This window comes from Nycticebus coucang, chromosome 19, assembly GCF_027406575.1.
Source record: "Nycticebus coucang isolate mNycCou1 chromosome 19, mNycCou1.pri, whole genome shotgun sequence".
Taxonomy (NCBI): domain Eukaryota; kingdom Metazoa; phylum Chordata; class Mammalia; order Primates; family Lorisidae; genus Nycticebus; species Nycticebus coucang.
The window spans coordinates 10,086,966-10,106,563 of NC_069798.1; the positions used below are offsets into that span (position 1 = coordinate 10,086,966).

General features: G+C 38.6%; 1 protein-coding gene across 4 annotated transcripts in view; it reads left to right on the top strand.

The window, feature by feature from the left end:
* METTL4 (methyltransferase 4, N6-adenosine) overlaps nt 1-19,598 on the top strand; it is a 44,094-nt gene that overhangs the window by 1,302 nt on the left and 23,194 nt on the right. For all 4 annotated transcript variants that reach the window (XM_053571177.1, XM_053571176.1, XM_053571178.1 and 1 more), the window contains exons 2-5: nt 1,253-2,063; nt 4,988-5,050; nt 11,450-11,819; nt 17,236-17,305. In XM_053571177.1, the coding sequence (XP_053427152.1) occupies nt 1,671-2,063; nt 4,988-5,050; nt 11,450-11,819; nt 17,236-17,305 (896 nt within the window). In that variant the 5' untranslated portion in view covers nt 1,253-1,670. The remainder of the gene's footprint in view (nt 1-1,252; nt 2,064-4,987; nt 5,051-11,449; nt 11,820-17,235; nt 17,306-19,598) is intronic.

A 19,598-nucleotide genomic window follows, 5' to 3' on the forward strand; every position in this document is an offset into this window, starting at 1 on the left:
CTTGTTCATGGTTATATTGGGAATACGTGATCTGTAGAAAGAACAAACTATTTTCTCTCTTTCATACCAGAAATCAAAACAGAAGACTTTTGTGAGCTCTGGTCTCCAAGAAGTATGTGGGGGATTTCTCCCGCTCAACAAGGGGTCAAGCAGTTCTTTGGATTCTGTAGTAGTGGACACAAGTTAGGCGTCCTCTAATCACATCTAATATGTCACTATCTACCTTGAGATAGTTACAGCATCATTGTGTAGGCAGGATTTTGATTAAATCATTGGTCATTGGTGGTTGTCTTAGCCCCTCTTTCCCTATCTTCTCCCGAAAGGAGAGTTATAGGAGCTGAACCAGGAAATGTGAATGAAAGCCAACATGTGTATGTTGTATTCATTGGTATATTACCCAGACACACACACAATAATGTCACTCATAGAGTTGGAAATTTGAATCTAAATGATATTATTGGCGGTGCCTGTTAACTCAGTTAGTAGGGCGCCAGCCACATACACCTAGGCTGGCGGGTTCCACCCCAGCCCAGGCCAGCTAAAACAATAATCACAACTGCAACAAATAATAGCCTGGTGTTGTGGCAGGCGCCTGTAGCCCCAGCTACTTGGGAGGGTAGAGAATCCCTTGAGCCCAAGAGTTTGAGGTTGCTGTGTTAATTATGCTACTAACCTCTCATTTATTTTTTTTATTCCGTCGTCTTCTCTTAAGTACCCCAGTACACTCAATTTACAAAGCATTATCCAGAACTGTAAACCACCTTTTGAAAACAAGTTCTGAAAAACCTAGTTATTTGAATACTGCTGAGAACCAATTACAAATCTGCATCTGTAATTTTGCAGTTTTGCTAGAGTTTAGTGCTTCTGATGTGCTGCTAAAATTGCATTTGACTGGGCATGGTGGCTCATGCCTGTAGTCTTAGCTATTTGAGGCAGATGGATTGCTTGAGCCCTGTAATTCAAGGCTGCAGTGAACTAAGACCATGCCACTGCTCTACAGCCTGGGTGACAGAGTGAGGCCCCATCTCAAAAGAAAAATTGCTTTAACTAGACCAGTCTTCTTTTTAATCAATTACTCCATTAGTAGCAGTGATTAAGAAGGGCATTGGTACTGGAGAATAGGCTGACTTACTATGGAAAATGTAATTTGAAAAAACAAGGACTGACCTGCTAACAATTCCTCGTGACCCTCTTCGTATAGATTTGTCTCATTAAAAAGGGTGAATTCTCATAGTATTCTTTGCTTTCACAGGACACTTTCACCTTTTAAGGATTTACTTCTTGGAGGATGTGGACCTCGATCCAAGCACCAAAGCAAGAAGTTGTTGCAGGCCTAGGAAAACAGGAGGATCAGATTGGGATTCCAGAAATAAGATCAGGTTTTAACTACTTTTGGCCAAGTTGGCTGAAAATTTGAATTATCAACTGAAATAAACGGAACTTTATGTTAAAATGTTGCAGCTTTTCTTAGAACTTCTATGTATATTAACATAGCATGTGTGTCAAAAATTGTCTTCAGTATACACGTCAGGTTTATATATTTGCACATCAGCTCTATCTAAATGTGTGAAGTATATGTTTATTAAAATTCAGGGCATTTAAGAATCTGATCTGGGAAATTGAGTTTACATTGGTCCCTAATTCCCAGAGACTTTTTAAAGAGGAAAAGAATGTCTGTAGTACACCAGATGTCACCTGGATGGTTACTGGATCATCTTTCTTATATTAACAAGATAAACTATCAATTTCACCAGCACCGTGAGCCTTGTAACAATAAAAACAAGCCGACTTCTGTCCACTTTAATTCTCTTCACGTGGATTCTGAATCCTCTCCGGGAGCCTGTACTACATATGTTGCTTATGACTCTATCACTAAGCCAGAGAACCATGATGGACAAAATTATAAAATATTCACACAAAAATATGTTTTTCGACCTGAACTGTTTGATATTACCAAACCTCATATAACTCCAGCTGTTCACAAAGAACGCCGGCAAAGTAATGAGAAGGAAGATCTAATGATTGGTGTTAAAAAAGAAAGCTCTGATTCTATTATTGGGAAGGTAGAAAGTTTTAAGAAATACTTATTTTTCTACAGAAAACAAATGAGATGTATTATTTCAATATCCCATATCTTGTGATTTATTAGGTATAAGGAAGAATTAATAAAACATAAGGAGACATTAGCATATCCAGAGTAACTTAGGTTTTTCCTATTCTACCATTCTTAGAATACCAAATTGCAGTAACAACATTAGCTCTCAAGTGAATGTTCTATAAATTAAAACAAACCCACAGAGCAAGAAAACCTTTTCAGCTTAGAAATTTGTATTAACTAAATTTACATGTGTTTTTGCCGAAGGGAAAAAAAGTCTGCATAATTCCTCAACAGTGAATGTATTTTTAGAGAGTTATTCCTTGGAAATAGCTCATGTAATGAAAGCTTGAAAGTTGGGGGTGATGTTTTGGAAATTTTATAATGAGAAACAGAAAGCTGTTGTGCAAAATGTATAAGTTTATAAGTTTGTAGGCTATTAAGGATGAGTGTGGCTCACACCTGTAATCCTAGCACGGCTGGTCAATTGCTTAAGCTTACAAGTTCAAGACCAGCCTAAGCAAGATAGAGACCCTGGCTCTAAAAAAACTAGCCAGGCGTTGTGGTGGGTGCTTGTAGTCCCAGCTACTTGGGAGCCTGAGGCAAAATGATCTCTTGAGTCTAAGAGTTTGAGATTGCTGTGAGCTATGATGCCAAGGCACTTTACCCAGAATGACAAAGTGAGACACAAGTGTTTAAGGTATATATATTTGTATATGCACATTGGTATAATCTTTTAATGCAGTTTTTTTTTTTTTTGTCGTTCTTTTTGAGCCAGAGTTTCACTCCCTTGCCCTGGGTAGAATGCCATGGTATCATAGCTCACAGCAACCTCAAACTCTTGGGCTTGAGCAATCCTCTTGCCTGAACCTCTTGAGTAGTTGGGTCTGCGGGCGTTTGCCACTATGCCTGGCTAGTTATTCTATTTTTTTTTGGGATGGAGTCTTACTGTGTTGCCCTCGGTAGAGTGTTGTGGCATCACAGCTCACAGCAACCCCAAACTCTTGGGCTTAAGCGATTCTCTTGCCTCAGCCTCCCAAGTAGCTGGGACTGTAGGCACCTGCCACAGTGCCTGGTCATTTTGTTGTAGTTGTTGTTTGGCAGGCCTGGGCTGGGTTTGAACCTGCCAGCTCTGGTATGTTGGCTGGTGCCCCAGCTGCCAAGCTACAGTTGCTGAGCCTAATCTATTTTGACTAGAGACATGGGTCTCGTTCTTGCTCAGGCTGGTATGTAACTCCTGAGCTCAGTCCATCCGATTTGGCTTCCCAGAGTGTTAGGATTACAGGCACAAGCCATGGTGCCCAGCCTTTTAATACAGTTTTGAGAATGCCATATAAGATCAAATTAATTGTACTTTAACTATTTTTGTGTCTTTCAGGAGCTTGGAGGGAATTATACAAAGTCCACTTCAGATAGATATATCAGCATTTTCTTTGTTAGTGACAGGAATGACATTCATTACTTACCCAGCAAAGGTTGAACTCTATGTGCTATCTTGTTGAGTGATGAAACAAGATAATCACAACCTTTGTTCTCATGAATCTTATAACTGAGTGGAGTTGAAATAAATAATAAAGCATGTTGAGAATTAGACTAAGGAAAGTAATAAAGATAATTTGTTACACTGTATGGGTACCTGAAGTAGAACTTTTAATATTCTTGTGCTTTTTGTTTTTCTTGGACATATCTTTTTCCATTTTAACATATATTGGCTATCTCCTTTATGTCAGGGACAGAAAAGAAAATATATGATGTTGTTTGCTATCTCAGTAAAATAGTATATAGATAGTAATTCAGAAAATAAAGCTTCGTAAAGGAAATTTGTAGTTTATAGAATATAGCCATTAATTTTAATGTGTAGTCTCTTAAGTTAGGTAAATTTCTTATTTTAATATGGAAAAATGTAGGTGAACATATGTAATAAATGTTATCTTGACAAAACTTTTTTTTTTGAGACAGAATCTTACTTTCTGTTCTGGTGCCACACTTTATCATATGGAACTAATTCTTTTTTTTTAATTTATTTTTTATTTTTATTTTTTTGCTTATTAATAGCAGATAAGCCTGAGGTGAACTTTTTTTTTTTTATTTTTTTTTTCTGTTTTTTTTCTGAGGTGAACTTTTATTACCCATTTTGTTTTTGTTGTATTTTTTATACTTTGGAAATGTTTGCCTAATTAGTCCATACCCCTTGCTTCAGTTTGGATCTCGATAGATGATTATTATATCTTTTTTTTTTTTTTTTTGAGACAGAGTCTCAAGCTGTCACCCTGGGTAGAGTGCTGTGGCATCACAGCTCACAGCAACCTCAAACTCGGGCTCAAGCAATTCTCTTGCCTGAGCCTCCCAAGTAGCTGGGACTATAGGTGCCTGCCTCAATGCCAGGCTATTTTTTTTGAGACAGAACCTCAAGCTGTCACCCTAGGTAGAGAGCTGTGGCATCACAGCTCACAGCTACCTCCAACTCCTGGGCTCAAGCGAGTCTCCTGTCTCCAACTCCCAAGTAGCTGGGACTACAGGTGCCCGCCACAACACCTGGCTATTTTCTGGTTGTAGCCATCATAGTCGCTTGGCGGGCCCAGGCTGGATTTGAAGCCGCCAGCTCAGGTGTATGTGTCTGGCGCCTTAGCCGCTTGAGCCACAGGTGCCAAGCCAATGCCCAGCTATTTTATTGTTGCAGTTGTTGTTTGGCAGGCCAAGGCTGGGTTTGAACCCGCCAGCCTCAGTGTATGTGACTGGCGTCCTACCCACTGAGCTACGGGTGCCGCCTTAGCATTATTACATCTTAATGAGTGAGATATGCAGTATAGATAATGAAAATTTAAAAAGTGAGATATTTCTAAATATTATTTTGATAGTAACGTAATTTTTCCCCTGAAATTTATCCTTTAGAAGCGTAAAAGATGTGTTGTTTTCAATCAAGGTGAATTGGATGCTATGGAATATCATTCAAAGGTAGGTGTAAAATCATTGATGACATTGAAAGATTAATATAACATAGTAAAAGTAAGTGGACAGTGTAAATAAAGATGCTCTTCAGAATCAAGTGATCATTTTAGTTGGGGTTATAATTTAATAGTGATTATTACTTTATAGTAAGGGACAGTTATTTTTTTTTTTTTTGTAGAGACAGAGTCTCACTTTATGGCCCTGGGTAGAGTGCCATGGCCTCACACAGCTCATAGCAACCTCCAACTCCTGGGCTTAAGCGATTCTCTTGCCTCAGCCTCCCGAGTAGCTGGGACTACAGGCGCCCGCCATAACGCCCGGCTATTTTTTGGTTGCAGTTTGGCCGGGGCCGGGTTTGAACCCGCCACCCTCGGTATATGGGCCAGCGCCCTACCGACTGAGCCACAGGCGCCGCCCCAGGGACAGTTATTTTTATGGAAACAAGTTATATGTGGACTACTCCTAGTTTAAATATTTAACATAAGTAAACTTATGCTATATTGGTTTAGATGTTTTAGGAATTATAAAAGCCTATTATCTGTAGGTAAAATAGTAAGTAATGGCAGAAGAAAGCACAAGTAATATGAGGGATTTATTTATTTTTTTTTGTGAGGGATTTATTTACAGAACTTAGAGATAAGTGAGATCTATTGAAGAAATAACAGGAAACAGAGGGAACACACAAATTTTAAGCTTGACTCCATGAAGCACATTTGAAACAGGAAATTTAGATTTGGAATTTGGCTTAGAAGGGATGATAATTTTAGTTTTGGACACATTGAATTAATCTGATGTTAGGACACTGGATTTTCTTTTTTATTGTGGTAGAATATACATAACATAAAATTTTCCATTTTAACTATTTTTCTTTTTTTATTGTGGTAGAATGTACATAACACAAAAGTTTGCATTTTAACTAATTTTCCATTTTTTCATTTTAACATTTTGGGCATTAAATACATTCACAAAATGTTGTACCATCATCACCACTGTCCTTTAGAACTTTTTCATCTTCCCAAACTGAAACTTTACCATTAAACACTAACTCCCCATTTCTCCCTTTCCCACCCTTGGTAACCTCTATTCTTTCTGTCTCTGCATTTTCCTATTCTAAATATTTCATATAAGTGGAACACTACAATGTTTATCCTTTTACATCTGGCAAATTTCACAAGCATAATATCTTCAGGAGTCATCCAAGCATGTATCAGAATTTCCTTGCGTATTTTCTTCTGGAATATCTGTAGCTCTATTTCACGTTTATATCATTACTCCGTTTAGATTTCATCTTGGATAAAGTATGAATTAGAGGGAATCCAACTTCATTTTCTTCCAGATGACTACCCATTCGCTTGTCATTTAAAATGCATTTTCTGGGCGGCACCTGTGGCTCAGTGGGTAGGGCACCAGCCTCATTTCCCAAGGGTGGTGGTTTCAAACTCAGCCCCAGCCAAACTGCAACAAAAAAATTGTTGGCATTATGGCGGGCATCTGTATCCCAGCTACCCGGGAGGCTGAGGCAAGAAAATCGCCAAAGCTCAGGAGTTGGAGGTTGCTGTGAGCTGTGACGCCACGGCACTCTACCGAGGGTGATAAAGTGAGACTGTCTCTACAAAAAAAAAAAAATAAATAAAATGAGTTTTCCCTGCTGATTTGAGATGCTAAATACACCAATTTCACATACGCATTTGAGTTTATTTCTGGACTTTTATTTGTCTCTATTTGCCAGTGTCTTTTGAGATTTTGAAGTTTTAATATTTAATATTTCCTCACTTTTACAGTTTTCCTGGCTGCTTTTTTAAATTTTTATTTTTTTCCCTATATGAATTTTAGGATCAGCTTTAATGTCTAGTTGGAAATAAAACCATGCTTTCATTTTTATGGTGTGGCATTACATTTATAAATTAAATTAGGGTGGTGTTGACATCTTTAAGATGTTAGTGATTCTGTTTTAAAACATGAGTATGTCTTTCCATTTTTTGAAGTTTCTGTTGTGTCATTTTGTAAAATGTTCTTTATAAAGGCTTTGCCAGGCCAGGCAAGGTGGACCACGCCTTTAACCTTAGCACTCTGGGAGGCCGAGGTGGGTGGATTGCCTTGAGCTCACAGGTTTGAGAGCAGCCTGAGCAAGAGGGAGACCCTGTCTCTAAAAAAATAGCTGGCCGTTGTGGCAGACACCTGTAGTCCCAGCTTCTCGGGAGGATGAGGCAAGAGAATTGCTTGAGCCCAAGAATTGGAGGTTGCTGTGAGCTATGATGCCACAGCACTCTGCTGAGGGTAACAAAGGGAGACTGTGCCTCAAAAAAAAAAAAAAAAAAAAAAAGGCTTTGCCAATTTCTTAAGTTGCAATTTTTTGTATTGCAATCTTGCAACTTTTGCCAGTATAGGATTATAGCTCCTATAAATGGTAGTAGTTTTACTTACACCTTCTCAATTATTATATTTCTGATTTCTTTCTCTTAATTGTATAGGGTAGAACATGCAGTATAGTTCTGTTTCCTCACTTCAGAGATCGTTCCAGGTTCTGCCCAGATCCCTCCTTCCTGTGGCCTCAACACTCTCCAACAGACGGTTAGCTGGGACATTCCAGGGCTCACCTGTGATTTGTTTCCCATATCTCACAGTCACTGTTTTTTGTTGCCTAATGTCTCAGAAACTGTTGTTCCTGTTTCTCTTTATTGGAACTGGAAATATCTGGCTGCCTTGAACATCTCTCTTTATTACTGATTTTTAGCAATTTGATTATTATGTTCTGTAATGAAGATTTTCCGCTTCCTTCTCCCTATGTTGGGCTTCTTAGATCTAGGAATTTATAATGTTCAGCAAGTTGGACATTTTGAAAAATTTCTTTTTTTCCCTTTTTATTCTTTTAATTTGACTTTATTTATTTGTTTATTTTTTGTAGGGACAGAGTCTCACTTTGTCGCCCTCATGTGCCTTGATGTCACAGCTCACAGCAACCTCCAACTCCTGGGCTTAGGCGATACTCTTGCCTCAGCCTCCCGGGTAGCTGGGACTACAGCTGCCTGCCATAATGCCAACTATTTTTTTGTTGCATTTTGGCTGGGGCTGAGTTTGAAACCACCACCCTTGGGAAATGAGGCTGGTGCTCCCACTGAGCCACAGGTGCCGCCCTAATTTTTATTTTCATTTTTTATTTATTTTTTTTTTCGTAGAGACAGAGTCTCACTTTATGGCCCTCGGTAGAGTGCCGTGGCCTCACACAGCTCACAGCAACCTCCAACTCCTGGGCTTACGCGATTCTCTTGCCTCAGCCTCCTGAGCAGCTGGGACTACAGGCGCCCACCACAACGCTCGGCTATGTTTTGGTTGCAGTTCAGCCGGGGCCGGGTTTGAACCCGCCACCCTCAGTATATGGGGCTGGCGCCTTACCGACTGAGCCACAGGCGCCTCCCCCTAATTTTTATTTTTTAAGTTTAGATATTTTGGGTTATTATTACCTCAAATGCTTTTTTTTCCTGTTCATTTTGGACACTTTTATTGTACATCTTCAAGTGTACTTATTTTTTCCTTCAGTGTCTAATCTACTGTTAGTTTAATCCAGTGGATTTTTCATTTCATGCATTATAGTTTTTATCTCTAAAAGATTGAGTTGGTCCTTTTTCTGTAGCTCCATGTCCCTTCTTGACACATTCATTTTTTTCTTTACATTTTCAAGGTACAGATATGGTATAATAAGTCCTTTAATACCCTTTTCTACTTTTTCCCCTAATATTTTTAAATGGGCAGCAGGTAAACTTATCTAGTGTCTTCCACTATTAGTGTCATGTGTGTTGTTCCTGTGTGCTTCTATCCTGTGATTTTCCTTTTGTATTATCTTCTTTACGTTCTTGGCAATCTTTAATTTTTTGTAAGTTACTTCAATTTTAACTTTTTGAGTACTGGATATTTTCATATTCCTTTAAATATTCCTTGGTTCTGTTCTCAGAAAACGATTCTTTGAGCTGGGTGCGGTGGCTCCTACCTGTAATCCTAGCACTCTGTGAGGCCAAGGTGGGAGGGATGGCTTGAGCTCAGGAGTTTGCCATAGCAGCCTGAGCAAGAGCGAGACCTTATCTCTATTAAAAAAATAGAAAAATTAGGTGGATCTTGTGGTGGGTGCCTGTTGTCCCAGCTACTTGGGAGGCTGAGGCAGGAGGATTGTTTGAGCTCAGGAGTTGGAGGTTGCTGTGAGCTAGACTGACACCACAGTCCTCTAGCAACAGAGTAAGACGGAGCCTCGAGCTGTGGCCCTGGGTAGAGTGCCCTGGCATCACAGCTCACAGCAACCTTCAACTCCTGGGCTTAAGCAATTTTCCTGCCTCAGCTCCCAAGTAGCTGAGATTACACGTGCCTGCCAGCAAGCCTGGCTATTTTATTTTTGGTTGCATTCAAACCCACCAGATCATGTATATTTGGCTGGTGCCTTAGCTGCTTGAGCCACAGGCGCCAAGCCGTTTCTTTGATTCTTTTTTTTTTTTTTTTTATAAAATCATAGCTGTGTATATTAATACTTTGTGTGAGTTTAGGACCAGAGAAGACTTTGGTTTACTAGACCTATTTTTTCTCTCACTACTGAGGCAGTACCCTTCTGAGTCATCTGCCTTGCACCCGGTGAATTATGAGGTTTTCCATTTTGGCACATGAGAGCACTAACTGTTCCCAGCTCTGTGTGACTCCTGGGTATTCTTTTCCCTGGGTCATTTCATCTGGTTGGTTGTTTGTTTGTTTGCTTTTTTAAAGTATCAGATTAATATGAGGTTATGTATGATTAGGTTACATAGTTTGCATTTGTAAGATTAAAGTCCGAGTTGTAGTTGTATCCTTCACCCAGGAAGTGTGCCATATTCCTGTACATAGTACCCATTGGGTGGGGGCCCACCAAATCCCTTCCTTCCTTTCTTCCCACTTGAATCCACCTGAGTTTTTCTCTTCTGGTTCTTTCCTTAACCTTGGTGGTTTCATCACATGCACCACATGATGACTACTCAGCCGTAGACTTCTGAGACTTCTCAGACTTCTGAGAACCCTCTGCAGCTCTTAATTGCTCCCGGTGCCCTCTCTTTTCTGGTACTATGCCCTGGAAACTCCAGCTACCTTGGCCTTTTCAGGCTCCCTGTTCCCTCTCCTCAACTCAGAGAGACTATTGTATTCTACATGTGTCTCTTCCCTCTACTGCTGCCTGTGAACTTTCTCAAGGAACAGTCCTATGCTTCTCCTATTTACGGACCACTGTTTTTTTTACTGCCTGACATCTAAAGTCTGAAAGCTTTTTAAAAAATTACTTTGAAACTGACTCTTACTCTGTCTCCTTGGGTAGAGTGCTGTGCCATCTTCTTAGCTCACAGCAACCTTAAACTCCTGCATTCAAGTGATCCTCTTGTCTCAGCCTCCTGAGTAGCTGGGAGTATAGGAGTGTGCCACGGAGCCCAGTGAAAGCCTTTTAAAAAAAAACATATTTTGTATATTTTTAAAAAGTAGTTTCATTTGAAAGGATTAATCTGATCCTTGGTATTCTATCTTGTCCGGGAATGGAACTTGGCTTTTATTTTTATAATTATTATAGTTGTATTTTTGCAGAACTTTGTTTTCATATTAATTTTACAATTACCTATTTTCTTTTTTACAATTCATACAAGCCATGTTATATAAAATCAAACGTATGTTTATTTAAAATTAGATCATGAGAAAAATCTAAGATTAAATGTTATGCTTTAAATTTAATCCTTTTAATAGATTAGAAATTTCGTTTTCTAGGTGGTGCCCTTAGCTCAGTGGGTAGGGGCGCTGGCCACATACATACACCAAGGCTGGCGAGCTCGAACCCAGCGTGGGCCAGCTAAAGTCAACAATGACAACTGCAACAACAAAAAAAATAGCTGGCATTGTGGTGGGCACCTGTAGTCCTAGCTACTCGGGAGGCTGAGGCAAGAGAATCACTTAAGCCCAGGACTTTGAGGTTGCTCTGAGCTGTGATGCCACAGCACTCTGCTGAGGGCGACGTAGTGAGACTTTGTCTCAAAAAAAAAAAAAAAAAAAAAAATTTTTTTTTTTGTTTTCATTTTCTTTTAGAAACATTCAGATTATCAGATTCATCTTATAAGTGTTTTAAGGATATTTTTTCTTATATTGTTTGGTTACTTATTTATTTTTTCCTCAGTATATGACTTTCAGTGGTTATTCATTCAGGGAATTTATACATTCAACAAGTAGGAAACAGCAGTTCAGGGGTGTGCTTGTACATTCTTCACTCATTGTAGTACAAATTAATTTATTGTAAGCATTAAGAATGTTGATTTTAATCTATAAATTCAAATATTCAAAGCAGAATAAGGATTTTATTATATAGAAAATAGTTTTAATCTCATGGTTGTTTTAATGTACTTAAAAGCACTTCTCTTACAGATCAGGGAGCTGATTTTGGATGGATCTTTACAATTAATCGAGGAAGGTCTCAAAAGTGGTTTTCTTTATCCAGTTTTTGAAAAACAGGACAAGTGTAATAAGCCTCTTACTTTACCACTCGATACCTGCAATTTGTCGGAATTATGTGAAATGGCAAAGCATTTGCCTTCTCAGAATGAGATGGAACTTCAGACATTACAATTGACGGAAGATGATACATCTCTCACAGAGCAGGACTTATTTTCACGGGTTGTTGAAAACAACTCTAGTTTCACAAAAATGATCACTTTAATGGGACAGAAATACCTGTTGCCGCCAAAAAGCAGTTTTCTTTTGTCAGACATTTCTTGTATGCAACCACTTCTGAATTGTAAGTAATTAATTGTGTTTATTATTAGAAAAACATAACTTTCCTGCATCCTCAAAAGTTAAGAGGTAGTCTGAATTTTGAATGAGGGTCAACATTTATGAGGATGGGGAAAGCACTTTTCCCAGTATTATTTTTCCTTTAAGTTCAATTCTAAAGTGCTGACTTCTGTTTTTTTTTTTGCAGTTTTTGGCTGGAGCCAGGATTGAACCCACCACCTCTGTTATGTGGGGCTGGCACTCTACTCCTGTGAGCCCCAGGCACTGCCCCTGCTTTTTTTTTTTTTTTAGGACAGTTTCACTATGTTCCCCTCGATAGAGTACCCTGTGGCGTCACAGCTCACAGCAACATCAAACTCTTGGGCTTAAGCAGTTCTCTTGCCTCAGCCTCCCAAGTAGCTGGGACTATAGGTGCCCACAATGCCTGGCTATTTTCATTTTCTAGCCTTTTATATTATATTTTAGGCTAATGTTCGAGTTCACTGTCTAAAATTTTTTGAAATATTTTGAAATATTTTTCTGCATAAAGTTGAAAAATTTAGATATTGAAATCCACAATCGTATAGAACTGTTCTGAATTTAGATTCTGAAGCTTATTTAACTGTGAGTCTTTGGGCTAGTCACATTACAAAACTGAGCCTCAGTTTTCTAATTTATAAAATAGCTATGATAATATGTATTTTTCAGGGTCATTTTGAGGGTTCTGAGCTTAGTGATTTATAAGTTTTCATAAATTATAGCTATTCTAAGGGCTGTGGAAGGTATAAGGCATATTGACCAATTTAATGTCATTTGCTGTTTGTGATCTGGACAGTCCATAGCAAAATTTTAAGTTTTTTTTTTTTTTTTTTTTGTGATTTTTGGCCGGGGCTGGGTTTGAACCCACCACTTCCGGCATATGGGACCGGCGCCCTACTCCTTGAGCCACAGGTGCCGCCCTAAGTTTTTTTTTTTTTTATTGTTGGGGAATCATTGAGGGTACAATGAGCCAGTTTACACTGCTTTGCATTTCCTGGATGAAGTCCCTCTATTGATAGTGTCCCACCCCCGACTTCATTAAACTGAAAAGCTTCTGTACAGCTAAGGAGACAATAACCAAAGCAAAGAGACAACCTACACAATGGGAAAGGATATTTGCATATTTTCAATCAGACAAAAGCTTGATAACTAGAATCTATAGAGAACTCAAATTAATCCACATGAAAAAAGCCAACAATCCCATATATCAATGGGCAAGACACATGAATAGAACCTTCTCTAAAGATGACAGACGAATGGCTAACAAACACATGAAAAAATGTTCATCATCTCTATATATTAGAGAAATGCAAATCAAAACAACCCTGAGATATCATCTAACCCCAGTGAGAATGGCCCACATCACAAAATCTCAAAACTGCAGATGCTGGCGTGGATGTGGAGAGAAGGGAACACTTTTACACTGCTGGTGGGACTGCAAACTAGTACAACCTTTCTGGAAGGAAGTGTGGAGAAACCTCAAAGCACTCAAGCTAGACCTCCCATTTGATCCTGCAATCCCATTACTGGGCATCTACCCAGAAGGAAAAAAATCCTTTTATCATAAGGACACTTGTACTAGACTGTTTTTTGCAGCTCAATTTACAATCGCCAAAATGTGGAAACAGCCTAAATGCCTACCAACCCAGGAATGGATTAACAATATGTATACCATGGAATACTATTCAGCTATTAAAAAAAATGGAGACTTTACATCCTTCGTATTAACCTGGATGGACGTGGAAGACATTATTCTTAGTAAAGCATCACAAGAATGGAGAAGCATGAATCCTATGTATTCAATTTTGATATGAGGACAATTAATGACAATTAAGGTTATGGGGGGGGAGGAAAAGCAGAAGGAGGGACGGAGGGAGGGGGGGTGGGGCCTTGGTGTGTGTCACACTTTATGGGGGCAAGACATGATTGCAAGAGGGACTTTGCCTAACAATTGCAATCAGTGTAACCTGGCTTATTGTACCCTCAATGAATCCCCAACAATAAAAAACACACACACACACAAATAGTGTCCCACCCCCATGAGGTGTGTCACACATTGTGGCCCCACAACCCCACCCCTCCTTCCCTCTCTCTCCTCCCCCAACCCTCCTCCCACTACCAGGTACTAGCATCAGTTGTTCTCGTAACAGAATTGAGTACATTGGATTCTTACTTCTTCATTCTTATAATGCTTTACTAAGAAGAATGTGTTCCACCTCCATCCAGGTTAATGCAAAAGATGTAAAGTCATCATCCTTTTTAGTGGCTAAAGTATTCCATGGTATACATATACCACAGCTTGTTAACAATCCATTCCTGGATTGCTGGGCATTTAGGTTGTTCCCACAATTTGGCAATTGTAAATTGAGCTGCAATAAACAGTATAGTGCAAATATCCTTATGATAAAATGATTTTTTTTCTTCTGGATAGATGCCTAGTACTGATTGCAGGATCAAATGGGAGGTCTAGTTTGAATTCTTTGAGGGCTCTCCATACTTCCTTCCAAAAGGCTTATATTAGTGTGCAGTCCCATCAGCAATGTAAAAGTATTCCCTTCTTTCCACAACCAGGCCAGCATCTCCTCTCCCTAGACTTAATCAAGAAGAAAAAGATTTCTTGAACAGACCATTTCAAGCACTGAGATCAAAGAAACAATAAAAAAAAAATCTCCCAACAAAAAAAATTTTTAAGTTATCAAGCAAGCCCAACATAGTTTACTAATGAAAAGCTTTTTTAATTGCCATCAAGCCATTTTATACATGAGTGGTTATCCATGTTGCAATGCCATAAAATTCTTTGAAAGTAAATGACAGGATAACAAATTAATGAGAAAACAGTGCTATGAGTGAACTTTTTTTTCTATTCTTCTTGATCTTTGTTACTCTAATAGTTTAAAAAGTGTCACCTCATTTTAATTTGCACTCTTTTGATTACTTATGGGATTGTACAATTATTTATAAAAATCTACCCATGTTTATACAAGGGGAGAAGCGACAGCTGTCCCCTTTATGGTAAAATTCCAGTTAACAAATGTGAATGGAATGTTGGAACTAAAACTTTTTATCTGATGAATGGTATAGTAATAATTAGGAGTCAAAGTAGTGCATGAAAAGATGAGACAGAAGATATTTTCATGGTCTTAAAGTATCTCCCCAGAAGGAAAAATTGGAGAAACTTGGTGGCTGTCACTTTAACCAAGTGATCTTAGTCTCTAACTAGTAACGAGACTTAGACTTACTGTACCTTTTGATATATATTGCTCTGATAGGACATGGTAGGCTTTACTTCAATTATATTCTTTCCAAAAATAAATAACCTAAATTTAAATCATGAGGAAATACCAAACCTAAATTGAGGGACATTTTATATAATAATTGGTCAGTCCCCTGAGAAGTGTCACAATCACAAAAGATGAAGGAAGACTGAAGAAAAGAATTTACCCAGCTTGGAGGAGATACATGAGTGATGGCAACTAAATGCAGCGTTTCAACCTGGTTTTGATCCTAAATCAGAAAGAAGGATGTTAGTAGGTAACTGGGGAAGTTCTATTATGGTAAATATATCATCTATAAGACTGAAATTCTTTTAAAATAAAAAGTTAAAAAAAAAAATTGACCTAGGGGCTTGGTGCCTGAAGGTCAGTGGTTAGAGCACCGGCCACATGCACTGGGATTGGCAGGTTCGAACCCTGCCCAGGTCAGCTATAAACAACAGTGACAACTACAACAACAAAATAGCGGGTGCCTGTAGTTCCAGCTACTTGGGAGGCTGAGGCAAGAGAATCGCTTAAGTCTAAGACTTTGAGGTTGCTGTGAGCCATGACACTACAGCACTCTACACTCTACCAAGGGTGGCATATTGAGACTCTGTCTCAAAAAAAAAAAAAAGAAATTGACCAAGGTTTGATAGGATCATATTAACATATTAACATGGCTGCTGGGACTTAACATGGAATTTATAAATCACAGTGTCCAGCCCACTGAGCTATGGTCATCTGCAGGTAGTCTGCAAGATTTATAAAAGGTGAAATTATGTTAAAAATCCATAAATCCAATAGCTAGGCTTTGTGGAGGGTGCCTGTAGTCCCAGCTTCTCGGGAGGCTGAGGCAAGAGAATCACCTAAGCCTAAGAGTTGGAGGTTGCTGTGAGCCGTGTGACCTCATAGCACTCTACCGAGGGCGGTAAAGTGAGACTCTGTCTCTACAAAAAAAAAAAAAAATCCGTAAATCCCTAAATGATAAGGAAAATTTCTAATTTTTTTGATACATTCTTGTTTTTTAAGACAGAGTTTTATTTTGTCACCCTCGGCAGAGTGCTGTGGCATGACAACTCACAGCAACCTCAAACTCTTGGGCTCAAGTGATTCTCTTGCCTCAGCCTCTCAAGTAGCTGGGATCACAAGCACTTGCCACAATGCCCAGTCATTTTTTTTTTTTCTTTTGAGACAGTCTCACTGTGTTGCCCTCAGCAGAGTGCTGTGGCATCACAGCTCACAGCAATTTCAAACTCTTGGGCTTAAGCGATTCTCTTGCGTCAGCCTCCCAAGTAGCTGGGACTACAGGCACCTGCCACAATACCTGGCTATTTTTTTGTTGTAGTTTCCGTTGTTTGGCAGGCCCAGACTGGGTTCCAACCCGCCAGCCCTGGTGTATGTGGCCAGTGCCCTAGCTGCCGAGCCGTGCCCAGCTATTTTTATTTTTTAATTATTTATTTATTTACTTATTTTTTTGAGACAGTCTCATTTTGTTGCCCTCAGGATAGTGCTGTGACATCACAGCTCATGGCAACCTCAAACTATTGGGCTCAAGCGATTTTCTTGTCTCACTCTCCCAAGTAGCTGGGACTACAGGCACTCACCACAATGCTTAGCTATTTTTTTTCTTTTAAGAGACACAGAGTCTCACTTTATCACCCTTGGTAGAGAGCTGTGGTGTCACAGCTCACAGCAACTTCCAACTCCTTGGCTTAGGTGATTCTCTTGCCTCAACCTCCTGAGTAGCTGGGACTACAGGTGCCTGCCACAACACCCAGCTATTGTTTTGTTGCAATTTGGCCGGGGCCGGGTTTGAACCCTCCACCCTTGGTGTATGGGAGCCATAGGCACCGCCCTGCTGAGCTATTTTTTAGAGACAGGGTCTCAGTCTTGCTCAGGCCGGTGTCAAATTCCTCAGGTCAAAGGATCCACCCACATGGGCCTTCCAGGTTGTGCTATGATTACTAGGGTGAGCCACTATGCCTGGCACATCATAAATTATTCTATTTGAATAAATGCTATTCATCCGTTTGTTGCCTTCAATATATTTATGTCCATAGTGAAAGCAATTCAGTTTTGAAGAACATGTTTTGCTTTATAGTGATTTAATACAAAAGTTATTTTCTGAAATTGTGATTTTGTTTCCAGGTACGAAAATATTTGATATAATTGTGATAGATCCACCATGGCAGAACAAATCAGTTAAAAGAAGTAACAGGTAATAGAAATGAATTATCTATTAGAAATGACTTATAGAAATCTATTAGTTCTTTGCATATTATAACTTCATGTACTATTGGCATACTTTTTGATACAGGTTAGTTGAAACTACTAAAATGCTTTACATACTTCTTAAATTTTAATTTTCTTAACTAGATAATTCTCTTGAACTGGAATGTTATAGAGGCGTAAAATGTCAAGAGTAATATATTTATTACTTATTTGAACCAGTTGATTCTGTAACACCAAAGGACAACATTTTTGCCATCTTTGATATTAAATTCTAAAATTCTATTAGGGTAATAAGTTCAATTAGTTACTAAGATGATATTTCCTTCAAATAGTGTTTAAATTTTTTTCTTCTGGTTCTAATGAATATCCTCAGTTACATTTCCTCTCTTCAGTTTTTTAGACTGAACAATTTCTATTTCCTTGACTTAAACTTCATGTGAAATTCTTTCTCTTCACAATCATCCTCAACTTACTTATGCTTCCTGTTTTGGGGCTGTGCCATTGAGATTTGTTTCTGATTACAATTACATCAAAGAATTCATGTATCTTTTCTGTGTGTGTGTGTAGATACCTATATGTAGTAGAACCTCCATAGGTGATCCCTTCCCTGCACTGACCACCTCCTTAAGTTAACCTGATTTTCTTAGACCAGACATGCAGCACATGTGCATATGATACGGCAGGCCTAGCTCCTTTGTTGACCACCCCTATCTGTTGACCAGTTTGTTATAGTTCCTTGGGTGGTCAATTTACAGAGGTTCTACTGTATAATTTTTTTTTTCTGATTTACTTGAGAATAAGTTAATTAAGAAAAAGATAAGTTACTCTTAATATTTCAGTGTGTATTTCCTACATCAAAAATACTGTTTTATGTAATCACAATATAATTACCAAAATAGGTAATCAACATTGATACAATACTTTCATGGATATAGTACTGTTATCTACAGACCTTATTTAGGTTTCACCAATGGTCCTAGAAAAGTCCTTTGTAACAAAATCCTGGATCATACATTCCATTCCATTCTCATATCTCTTTCATACCTTTTAATTCTCTTCTTTTGCTGATTTTAATTTCCATTCTTTCTTTTAATTAACTGTAACTGTGAGTATAATACCTTTTAGTAAGTTCTGTGAGTCCTTTTTAATAATTTTTAGAAACTGCCTGAACTTCTAAGTTGCTTTTAGAAGTGAGGTCAGTCTTGAGGACTGAGCCTTTTATAATGAACTCAGCAGCTGGGCTAACTCTGGGCAATTTGTTTTCAGTTATCAACTATTCCACAGTGGCTGCATTTTACATTCCCACTAGCAAGGAGAGTTCTAGTTTCTCCATGTCCTCATCAGCCCCTCTCTGTGGGTTTTGTGGTGGTTGTTTTTGGATAATAGACATCCTGATGGGTATGGAGTGGCATCTCGTGGTTTTCATTTGCATTTCTCTAATGACTGGTGAAGTTGAGCAGCTTTACATGTTTTATCGGCCATTTGTACATCTTCTTTTGAGAACTGTCTGTTCATATCCTTTGTATATCATAAAATTGGATGTTTTTTGGTCACTTTATAAAAGTTCTTTACATATTTTGCATACTAGACCTTTATCAGATATATGACTTGCAAATATTTTCTCTAATTTTCTGGGTTGTCTTTTCACATTCTGTTTTTTTTTTTTTTTTATTAAATCATAGCTATGTACATTAATGCAATCATGAGGTACAATGTGCTGGTTTTATATAGAATTTGAAATATTTTCATCAAACTGGTTAACATAGCCTTCACGGCATTTTCTTAGTTATTGTGTTAAGACATTTATATTCTACACTTAGTAGATTTAACATGTACCCTTGTAAAATGCACCATAGTTGTGGTCCCATCAATTACCCTCTCTCCACCCATATTCCCCCCTCCCCTCTCCTCCCTGTCCCTTTTCCCCTTCTTCTTGGGCTATAATAGGGTTATAGCTTTCATGTGAAAGCTATAAATTGGTTTCACTGTAGGGCTGAGTACATTGGATACTTTTTATTCCATTCTTGAGATACTTTGCTAAGAAGAATATATTCCAGCTCCATCCATGTAAACATGAAAGAGGTAAAGTCTTCATCTTTTTTTAAGGCTGCATAATATTCCATGGTGTACACATACCACAATTTATTAATCCATTTGTGGGTTGATGGGCACTTGGGCTTCTTCCATGACTTAGCAATTATGAATTGGGCTGCAGTAAACATTCTGGTACAAATATCTTTATTATAATGTGATTTTTGGTCTTCTGGATATATACCTAG